Here is a 10,942-nt window from a genome sequence, read left to right as displayed (position 1 = left end):
ACCACAAAGCCAGAACGTGGATTTCTTTCGAGAAGATCCAATATTATCTTCAAATTTGTTCCAGTTAGTGTACAGTCCATATCACAAAGAATCCTGACAGCACAACATGCAGAATCTGCTCTTTGGGGATAAAAAACAAGCAAAATTGCCTTCTTCACCTGCTCTGCCATTAGGTTACCACACATTTAGTTTTCCTCGACAGGTCATCTTTATTCATGTGAAGTTTGGCCAAGTTTGAAAAAGCTTTTAATAGTTAACATTGTATTAATAACACATACAAGAAACATGGGAGCCTAATTCTCTCTTCAGAGATGTTCTGAAATAACATACATTAATGAATAGGAACCAGGAAACTTCCAAGCTCAAGAATGTGGCATAAAGAACTTTTGTCACCACCATTTTCTTTTTAGAAAAGGAACAGTGAATGTTTCTGCCATTTCCTATCTCTGTGGAGTAAGAGAAAACAACTCACAGTAGTAGCTGTGGGTTCAGTTGGTTTTAGCATTCAAGACCAAGTACAGAAGATTAAATGAGGAAAGAGAAGAGTTGACATGAATGGATGTGTACTACAACATCTACTACTAGTACTTGAAAAAATGGAAATGCACTTGAACTACAGAAGTATACCTGAAGCAAATGTGCTCTACTTCTCTCACCTGTCCAAAGTGAATGATTTTAATTTCTTATTCACTTCTCAAAAATGTAGCTCAAGGAAGATACTGAGAAATAAAAATGTGGTTTTCAGTCACAGAAGCAGAAATGTACATCTTCAAACAATTGTTTAGTCAAAAGAATCTTTTACCTGAAACACTAGGCATTTTTAAACCAAACCTGCTGAAAGTTCACCGTTGTTTTTCTTCAACTTCTTATTCAATTTACCATGACCTATGTCTCAGCTCTTCTTATGAATATAGAATATGCAGTATTTACACAGAGAATTAGTGCATTAATTTTGGGCTCAGACCCAAGTGGGATGAGATAAAGTTGTCTTATCAAATACATAATGGCAAATACATAACATGCCATATCCTAACACAGCCAGATACAAGACGTGTAGGATTTAATAGCTTGTTGCTGGAGGTGAGTCCCAGACTGCTGTAGTAGCTCCTTGTAGGATCTGATGTTGATGCTAGAAAAGATGGAATAAATTGCTTTTAGAAAAAAAAAATCACAGAATTAATTTAAAGATCCTGTCAACAGATACAGTCTTCAGATTTTCCAGCTTTTGCAAATGTTTTCTTCCGGAAGTACAGTCCGTGAATCAGATTCCTGCATGGGTTGTATAGGCTTTCCATTTCAGAACTATCATCAATCAGGAAAAATAAGGTTGAAAAGAATTGTTCTACTTTATCCATAATTATTTTTGTAACTTCTAGCTTGATGCTTCTTTTCTACTATATGGCTTCTCAAAAGCTGTGGATGTCAATTCCTGTCACATTAGCATTGGGAAGTTTATTTCAGTCTGTGAGTTAACTAGCCTTGCTTTGAAATCATAACCATATTTCAGTGGGAGTGCCTGTAAATGTGTTTATGTAAGTGGCTTTAATCCTGTCATATGACAATCATTAGGATTATCTTTCTGGAGGCATAACTCATCCTGGAGTCAGGCTGGCAGCTGCTGCAATCACAGCCATCAGGGACATGGATGCACAAACAGTTATTAGACACACTGAAGGTTTTTCTCTGTGGGGAATTTTTCAGATGGGAAAGACAAAAGGATTTTTTTCAGAAAACTGAGTGAAGTGTCTTCAGGTAAATTTGTCACAAGGCAGAAGTGACTGCTGCTATCCACCAGTATCAGTATTAGAAATTGTGAGTGAATAACCTGGTGCTTCCTTCCAGTTGCCCAAGGGCACCAGCTGAAGCCTCAGCAGAAGGGAAAGGTAAATAATGGCTTTTAGCTATTCTGTCCTACTTTGCTTCTGCTGAGAGTGAGTGAAACTGGCGTCACCTTTCAGGTGGAACAGTCCTGGAAAGCTCACTCTGAGACTCTCCAAGCCAAATTCCTATCTGACAAAAAATGTCTTTTCAAAAGCTGCATTTCAAAATGAAACTCATTTTCAAAAAGATAGGCACTTTTAAGTGAATAAAATTAAAAGCATATTCAATTCAAAGTATATTAAGAGAAGAAGTTTACCCATTTCCATGCTGGTGGTTTCAGTCAGACTGACATATTGCTATCTTAGTAACTATTTTATATTCAGTAACTGAAACTGTGAGTTTAGTTCCACCAGCTCCTGTCCACTTTTAAGGACTGCAGTATCTTCACAGGAAAAGTGTTCCACAGGAATATTTGTATTGTGCTTGTCCAACTGAATCATTTAGTAATTGTTCCCTCAGTTTGACAATTTTTTTTTCCCAAAAATGTGTCCAATTTTAACACAATCCTTAACAATTTCTCTGAGACAGTTTGTGACACTTCATTTCATGTGCTCCTGTGCTGATCTATAAATACTGTTTTCACCAACTGCTACGTCTCGTTCTGTTTTGTTCTGCTGAGGTTTTATGCCACACTGAATAGATGGAGTTCTTTATCTTTTATTTTTCTCCTCAGGAATTGCTTTCTGTCTGCTTTTTAAATCAACTCTATAGGAAGCAGTTTAGCTTCTGTGGACTTTTAAAAGGATATAATTCTTTAAGCTCTTTATGGGCTTTTCCAAAACATATTTAAGAAAGAACACTCCACAATAAAATGACCGCATTTAAATAAGTATTAAACTTGCACAGTAGAAACAAATCTTCTTTAATTTTTCAAGATATAATTGGGTTTTTTACTTAGTTGGGTTATGACACTATAAACCAGTTGTCAGCAGTGTTCTATGGGCAGTTTTACTTACTTAGGTACACACAGGCTGCAAGTCTATGAAATGCTCTGTTGAGAAACCCCACCGAACTCGGCTGTCGAGGGATCGAAGGCAAAAGGGTCCAAGTCCAGGTAGTATTGTGCTGTTTCTCTCAAAGCTGCCCATGATTCACTAATCTGAAGTAGTTCAAAACAGAAAAGAATATTCTGAATATTCTTTGGTGCTGAATAAATACAGTCCGTGACAACTGAGCAGCCTTGCCCATGCTGATAAATCAGAAAAATTTCCTCCCTTGACCCAAAGGATTTGTGTTACACATTAATTCCAGGCCTGTGCTTTCTTTTTCTCAGCAGGTCCTGCAAGATGAAGGAAGAAGATACCTGTTCAGCCAGAGTGTATCCCCATGTGTTCTGGCTGCTGCTTGAGTCCCAGTAGCTGGGAGAATATGGAATGTGTCGTTTGAGCCGTATGAATTGGTTTGCTGATTCTTCTGTAAGAAAGGGTGCTCCAAGGACACTTGAAACAGAAGCTGGTAAATATTTGTAATATCAGAAAAATATGTTAGAATGTGCACTTCAAAAATACTTTTATGTCCACAGAACAGGGGTTTGAATCTTTGATTTATTTGATAGAAATCAAAGGTGTTCCTACCTTAGATTTGCAGAAAGAATCACTTATTTTTAGGCCTGAAGCTAATAAAACAAATGCTCTAAGTCATTATTTTACTGTTGAATCCAAAGTAAATAAAGTTACAATCTAATTAAGGCACTAATTTCTTTTTAATGCAAAATTTTGTTACAAAAATCCTCTTAGACTGTAATTGCACTAGTCTGAGGTGTGCTGAGAGCCTAAAGTTTTTTTAAAATAACAAACCTTACCTATGAATTTATCTATGGTTTCTGAACCTCCTGGTTTATATGTGATATCTACTCTCATTAATATCAGCATACAAATTGCATGCTTGGAAATTACTTTCTGAACACGAGATACTGCACTTCTAATCTTGTTATTGCATTGCTTCAGCTAGCTTATGAGGTCACCACAGATGCAGAAGCAGTTCCTGTAGCTCTTGAAAAAAAGAAAAAGGTCACAAGACAAGAAAAAGGTCAAAATTCCTCTTTAGCTTCATATGAAATGCCCTGGTATAGAAAAAAAAGCTTTCAGTCTCGAGTGTTTGAGACATAAATTAATTTGGGGCTCAAAGAATCCAAAATAGCATTTCAGTCAAAATCACACCATTTTTAATGAACCACTGCTAAGGATGGAGCTCAGATCCATCAGCCAAGCTGAGGCCAGTGTCTGTAAACAGCTGCGCTCCAATTTAGTGAAGTGGGTTTAAATGGACACCTGAGGGTGACCTGCACATACTTGGAACACACAGGCCAAGGACTTGGACCCTTGTCTGTTATGTCTTACATTAGGAGCTCAGCAGGGCCAGCTGTCACCTCCCTCAGCTCTCCAATGCCCTGATTCCTGAATTTCTAGAGGGAAAAATCTAACTGGGAATATCAAATGTTTGCTTTCATGTGCAATGCTCAGCTGAATGCAGTTCACTTGTAATTATTGCTGGCTTTCCTGATCATCCACAATATAGTTGCTTTTTAGTTTGTTTGAATAGAAGAAAATGTTTGCTGAATGCATATAGGTAGAAGATATGTGAGCTAGAGTGTTTGCTGCTCCCTTTCACTTTGTGTCTTTTCACTGCCAAAAATGCTTAAAAAGAAGATGAGAAGAAGCTTGGTTACACAGTAATGAACAAAAAAAGTGAGGGTGGTTGTCACCTTTGCTCTTAATATAGATGTCAAAGAGTACTTTAGAAAAGTTACTTAGCAAGCAATCACAGTCCCAGTACTTCCTTCCTCTTCAATTTCTTTATATTCCAAGTTACTATAATCATAAACTGGAGGTGGAAGTTTTAGGGTAGGGAGTTTTCAAGGAATAGCATCTTTGAAAATATTACCAACTCCATGGAAAAAAGGAAAGTTCAGACATTTGGTGGAAGGCTGGGAAAGAAGAAAATATATTTCATGCGTATGTCTATGAAGCTGCTATACTTGTATTCTAGACCTGCAGAAGAGAAAACTAAGCTTGTGCCAAATTTCAATATTTCTCTGGCAATTTATCATTTTCCAATATAAAAATCTATGAGCTGTTAATTTCTCTTTATGAATTTGGGGAAATTTTTCATATTAAATATTTTGTAAGCTCATGATTACATTTCTGGACTGAGATAACTGAACTGGGATCAGAAATTGACTCATTAAAAGGTTTTAGTTTTCTTTTAATGTACATATAGTTAGTAAGGGCCATTAAACATTATATTTTATCACCAATATGTGTTCTGGCCCTCCAGATTTGAAATAAGCTGCAAAAATAGGAAGATCATTAAGCAGCTCTGCTTCTTGTGGTTTTTTTTTCTTGCTGCCAGCATTCTTCAAAAATGAGCTTGTCATTCCACTGGTGGAACAGTGAGGTGTTATCTTGGCTACTTGGCTGTCTCTTGGTGAAGGGAGCTGCATTTTCAGGGTATTATTTATCAATTTTTAATATACACCCTGCTCTGGCTGCATCTGTATCCGATTAGAAATGCCATCCCTAACTACGTTAAGTATTCACTTTTACTGAAGTGCACTCGCCTGCCCTGGGGAGAGGCAGGTATGCCAGCTCTGCATGTGGCTTTTCTTGGCACGGTTGACACCCAGTTCTTATTGTTTTGTAGCTGCTATTCATCTCCTTGGAGCCGTCTAGACTGGGCACTCCAAACATGCAGAAGTACCAAAAGAAAATCAGGTAAGTGCCTTTATGTATCACCTAATCTTCCAGGCTTATCTCATTCTCTCTTTGTCTTGTTGTAAGGATCTTGCCGTAAATCTCTGAACATGGCAAACTTTACTCACCTCTGGAAGAATTCCAGCGAGATCATTTCCAGCACAACCAGAATTAGCCCTGTTGGTCTTTTCACTGTGGCTGCACAGACAAACAGGGTTGCACATTTGCTTGTGCTCAGAGAAAGCAAGGTCTTCACTTAGCTCTAATGTGGACCTGAGGTCATCACACAGAGTGTCTCCATCTGTCTGAGCAGCCCCTCTGAATACAGTGTAGAGTTTTCATCAAATGAATTGTGCCCTGCTTCAATTTAAGTATCTTCGACTGGGTGTGATTTTCCCCCTCCTTTTGAACAGGTTAGCAAAATACTGTGAAAGGGTTTCCTTTATAAAGGCAGAGCATTCCTGGAGGAGTGCATCTTGTAGAAGAGTAGCATACAAACCAGGAGACTGGAATTTCAGAGCATCTGATGTGAGACTAGAGGTGGTTAGAAGCAGGTGGGCAATAATAAAATGGCTCAGAGTGCATAAAATTGAGCTTCAGAAGGATGAAGAATTTCAAGTTGTACTGAAACAGTTAACTCACCATGAAGAGCAAGCAGACATATTGTATACTGGGGCCTTTTTATTCAATACTGTTTTCCTATCTTAGAGAAATATGTGATTTGAAAAGCACTTTTAGATATAACTGTCCCAGTGGGAAAATAGGAATGTGTGTGGAGGGTGAACTATTACCGAGGTTGTATCAGCTGTTAGCAGTTAGAGTGTTTCCTTTCATCAGCTCTTGAGATTCACTCAGTGTTATCACATGAAAAGCAAATTATAGAAAAAAAATTGGCTGGTTTTAACAAGCAGATGCTTAACTCATGTAATTATTGCCTTCAGCAGATAGTTTTGTCTATCTTGTGCACCCAAAGACATTGTCCAGAGGGGAAAACTGTTAGTAGTCATTACTGCTACCATGCCTTCTGAGCATCTAATTTTGGATTACTATGATCTAAGACTAAACTTAAGGAGAGATGGTGGTACAACCTCGTCACCTTTGTCAAAAAAAAAAAAAAAAAAAGGCAAATCTGGACTTAATCCAGCATTGAGTATATAAAAAACCCCAAATGACAAATGTCTGATATGAAAAGGCATATCAAATATCTTGGAATGTCAAAGTAATAAAAAATATCACAGTATAGCAAGCAAACTGCACTCAAAATAGAAAATCAACCTGGATACATCTTAAATTACTGTGCTTTAAAACCTCTTCATCCTAGACTTGAATGGAACCATATCTCTCTTTACAAGAATAGTTTTCCAGGAAGCAGCATATTCAGCTGGGTGCAGCCACAAAAGCTTCCAGGAAGACATCTTTTTGTCCTTTGTGCAATGATCCACTTCATCACACAACCAAAAAGGTGAGTATAGGATTAAGTTTTGACACATTTGCCTGCTAAGGGACCTATTTGATATACATTTTCTTTTGTAGAAGTTCAGTAGCAAGAGCCTTTGTGTGCTTAGTAGTCTGGGGAGAGCAGGCAGGCCAGCATTTTGCACATCCAATGGCGGAGTTTAATGCTAAGAAGACAAATCTTCAAACTTGCCTTAGCATAGGATATGCTTCTTTTTCCACTCTCTACCCAACTCCTGTTTTTATCCAGATTAGCAGTATTGTACAAGTGGTAAGGAGCAATCTCTAGGCTTAGGACCAAAATTTATCCCTAGTGTGCATCTGCCACAGGGAAAAGTGGTTTATCTCTGATTTGTTGTGATACTTACAAAAAAATGGTCAATTATTTAGCAGCACTTCAAACACTCTCTGTGTACACTATTGTTTCTCCCTAGTTTCTGAAGACTTGCAAGTTTCTGACAACTTGGAAACATACTGGTTAGGTTAATATCAATGGAATTTAAATGTCATAAGTTGGCAATTGCTCTGGCTCCTTTCCTTTGGGTCTAATTACTCTTCTTATTATCAGCTATGGTTACTCTCTGGTCAAAACCTCAGCTCGTGGAGGTAAGGCTGCCAGCCTTATCAGCTCTTTAGGACAGAGCTCGGACAGAGGCTAAACTTGGACAGAGCTAAACTTCAACCTTGCTGAGGTGGCAGGTGCTGACGTGTTGGGAACTTTGAAAAAGTAAATCAAGTCTGTGGCTCAGGTGTGTTACCTAAGGCTAGAAAGGAGCAGAATGGACCACCTCCCCACCACTTTTCAGCTATATGACTTCCTAAATCCAAATTCACAAAGCCAGAACACAGGACTCGATCTGAGGACTCAGAATAACACAGTGCAACCGTGCAAAGGCTGAAAAAAAAGTGGCAGCAGCTGCTTCTTTCCTCACTCAAGTATTTCTCTAGGTTATGTGGCATTCCATGGAAATCAAGATGTGGTTATCTGTCAGTACACTGCATAAATGGCTGGATTGCAGCAAGGATAGACTTGTGGATTCTGCAGGCCACCTCTGGCTCAGATACCACCTTTTTTCAGTTGAAAAGTGCAATTATAGTGAAGTCTAACATCTGTGAATTGCTTTTTTTAAAATATTTTTTTAAATGTATGTACATAGGCTTTGTATCTAGGAGTGTTTGGATGCTGACAAGCCTTAGAATAGAATTAAATCAGTTCAGATTTGCTAATACCTGTTGATAGCAAGATTTCAAGTCACTGATTGTTAAGTGCTTCAACTCTTTCCATATCACCCAGCCACTTAAATTTTGGCTTCATCTGTTTCTTTTTCAAGCTTGAAGTAAAATAGATTTTTTTCTTAAACAATTCTTAATTTTATATCACAGGACACAAGAGGTCTCTGATTCAAGAGATGTCATTAACCAATCCTTAGGGATACAGCATCAGCCTCATTCCCTCACCAACAAAGGCAGAGAAGTAACAAACACTTAATTCAGAATTAGCTACTGAATGTATTCAATACTGGGATGATGCCAGGGATCAGGACAATTTTCAGATAGGGGTTAGTAGCAAGGCAATTTGGCAAAAACCCTGGGAAATCCTAGGGAAAGAGCTACTTCCACTGCAGCAAAGTATTGGAAAAAACACCGGTCCATTGGCCCACTCAGTGGGTCCTGTTGAGATTTCCTTTCCTCATACATGTGTGGCCAAACACCCCCCTCAGATGCCTGAGAGACTTGAGCCATCATCTCGGAGCCAGGACATCACACTCCCACCCCATCCCTGGCTGCTGCACTCTGCAGAGGTTAAAGCCAAAGGTCCAGAAAGCCTGTTCCCAGTGCTGTGACTGTGGTTTGCTATGAGGAGTGACTTACAGCACCTGAATTGAGGGCATGAAGGAGAAAGATCCTCAGGAGAATCTTACAGTGTCTGTTTCACTTGACCGCCACATTCATTGTTGCTGAAAGGATTCACAACTAATGAAAAACTAAACTTACTGTGATCAGTGAAACTTTTAAGAGCTCATTAAAAACTAATAATAAGTAGTTCTTCATGTATTTTGAAGAATAGAAACCTGGGAAAGAGGGTAAACAAGACAAGAGACATAAAGGAGATGAAAGTAGAGTCTTCCAAAGGGAGGGACTGTAAGCTGCTGTGCTCCCAGCTTGGCCTCAGGTGACACTGTGTTATACAGGGCCCTCAGTGGAAAGGAGGTGAAGTTCAAGAAGATAGGCAAGTGCCCAGGATTTGTCCCAGTTCAACTTCAACAGATCAGGAAGGACAAATACCGGGAAAAGGTTTATAGGTGAGCTCAAACTTGTAGGAAGGTCAAAGTCTCTTTCCATCTCCTTATTCCCCTACAAAGCCTCACTGCAGCTAAAACTCAGGTTCATATGGCATGAAAGTGAATTCAACCCATGAGAGAGATATCTGACTGTGGTCCCAATTTACAAAACCTTTTTCAATAATCCATGATGAATCATTGTGTCCCTCGTTCTGCCTTAGCTATTCTCATCATGTATTTACTGCATGTGTATTGGAGCACTCAAATCTAAGAAATGCTTTTAATGCATGCATGTAGATAGACCATCTTGTCAAGATGCAGACAATCACTTGGGAAGTCATCTGTCACTTACTGCCTGCCTGGTTTGTTTTAATTTTGTGGAAAACAAATTAATCTTGCAGCATGTGCATCACTGATCACTGTCTGTACCAGCATGTGCTGCTTTGGGAAGAGCATGTGGTAGCCCTGCCCCATCCATTTTCTCTCTGGTCCAAGTTTTACAGGTTGAGCTGGATTGTAGATGCTCTGGTTACACAGCGCTGTGAAGGATCAGCATTCAGACAGCCTGAGTGCTTTAAAACTATCAGTCTCCTTAAGGAACTCAAGTCAGACATTCCAGAAATCACTTGTGAAATAGGCTATTTTGCGTCCTTATAAATGCACATGAAATTGTTTCCTACAAACAATAAATGTTGAGATAAGAATAATATTTAGAGAAGATTTTGTAGAAACAGCATCAAGCTCTTATCATAGTTTTAACAGTTCAGGAAATCATCCTGTAAGAATGACTTTCAGTCAGAAATGCATCCTCCCTCCTTATACATGAGCACTAAAAGGCTCAAAAGTATTCACAAGGAGCAGAATCAAACTGTATTTCACAGAATTTGCCATGCAGTCTTGTGCTCACTCATTCTCCTGTCTGTCCCTGCTGCAGAGATTTCCAGCTAATTCTCTTCCATTCGTGCTGTTCTGGTGGTAACACAGTTTTTGCCAGCTGAACTATTTAACAAGCCTGAACGGAATGACATGAGACAGGACGCCAGGCACTTACCTGTAAACAGCAGAGCAGACACCAAAATTTGAAACATTTTCAGAGACATGGCAAATTATTCAGAAAGGGTTTCCTTTCTAAAGTGAAGAGAGTGGTACAGTTTTAATGCTTTGTTATCTTTAGGTTTATAAATCATTTACCAGATACGTGTAAAGGGCTGGTTCAGGCAGAGGGCAGGGTACAGTGCTTAGTTCAGATTTGCCCTATATGCCTCTGTTTATACACTTTGGACTTTGCAAGCTGAGCTCTAACGAGCCATAATGGGTCATTATTTTGTGGATGCATTTACTTCTTTATAAGTTTTATGATGCAAAATAGTACATTGGGCTTGTTCTGTGGGCATTTAACAGGTAAGCCTCAGTCAATCAGTCTTTTGCATGACAATTTCCCCCTCATCCTGGTGATAAGCACGAGGAGTTTATAGTTTGGTGTGAATGTGAATGGTGTTTGAATCCACCTGCTCTGAGAGCAGTGCCAGAACACGCCATATATTTCAGCTGCATATGGCTCGGGTTAAGGAAACCTATGATAAAATTGACTGAAAAAGCACTAAGCAGGGAAGGAAGGAAGAAATCTGGTTT

The 10,942-nt window shown here is 39.0% G+C and overlaps 1 protein-coding gene across 1 annotated transcript; it reads right to left on the bottom strand.

The window, feature by feature from the left end:
• Window positions 1-229: 229 nt before the first annotated feature.
• C2H3orf85 (chromosome 2 C3orf85 homolog) lies at window positions 230-10,447 on the bottom strand. Its single transcript, XM_066340565.1, has 4 exons — window positions 10,362-10,447; window positions 3,185-3,333; window positions 2,895-2,980; window positions 230-1,129 (listed from the first exon to the last, which is right to left on the bottom strand). The coding sequence occupies exons 1-4, from the start codon at window positions 10,408-10,410 to the stop codon at window positions 1,030-1,032; spliced, it is 384 nt and encodes a 127-aa protein (XP_066196662.1). The 5' UTR covers window positions 10,411-10,447; the 3' UTR covers window positions 230-1,029.
• Window positions 10,448-10,942: the final 495 nt, after the last annotated feature.

The sequence above is a fragment of the Sylvia atricapilla genome, chromosome 2 (assembly GCF_009819655.1).
Source record: "Sylvia atricapilla isolate bSylAtr1 chromosome 2, bSylAtr1.pri, whole genome shotgun sequence".
Lineage (NCBI taxonomy): Eukaryota > Metazoa > Chordata > Aves > Passeriformes > Sylviidae > Sylvia > Sylvia atricapilla.
This window is presented reverse-complemented; position numbering and strand designations above follow the sequence as displayed.

Coding starts and splice junctions, on each gene's coding strand:
- C2H3orf85 (XM_066340565.1), bottom strand. CDS start 10,410: ATGTCTCTGAAAATGTTTCAAATTTTGGTGTCTGCTCTGCTGTTTACA. Junction 3,334..10,361: donor GTCTGCTCTGCTGTTTACAG/GTAAGTGCCTGG, acceptor AATATTTACCAG/CTTCTGTTTCAAGTGTCCTT. Junction 2,981..3,184: donor GATACACTCTGGCTGAACAG/GTATCTTCTTCC, acceptor GAACTACTTCAG/ATTAGTGAATCATGGGCAGC.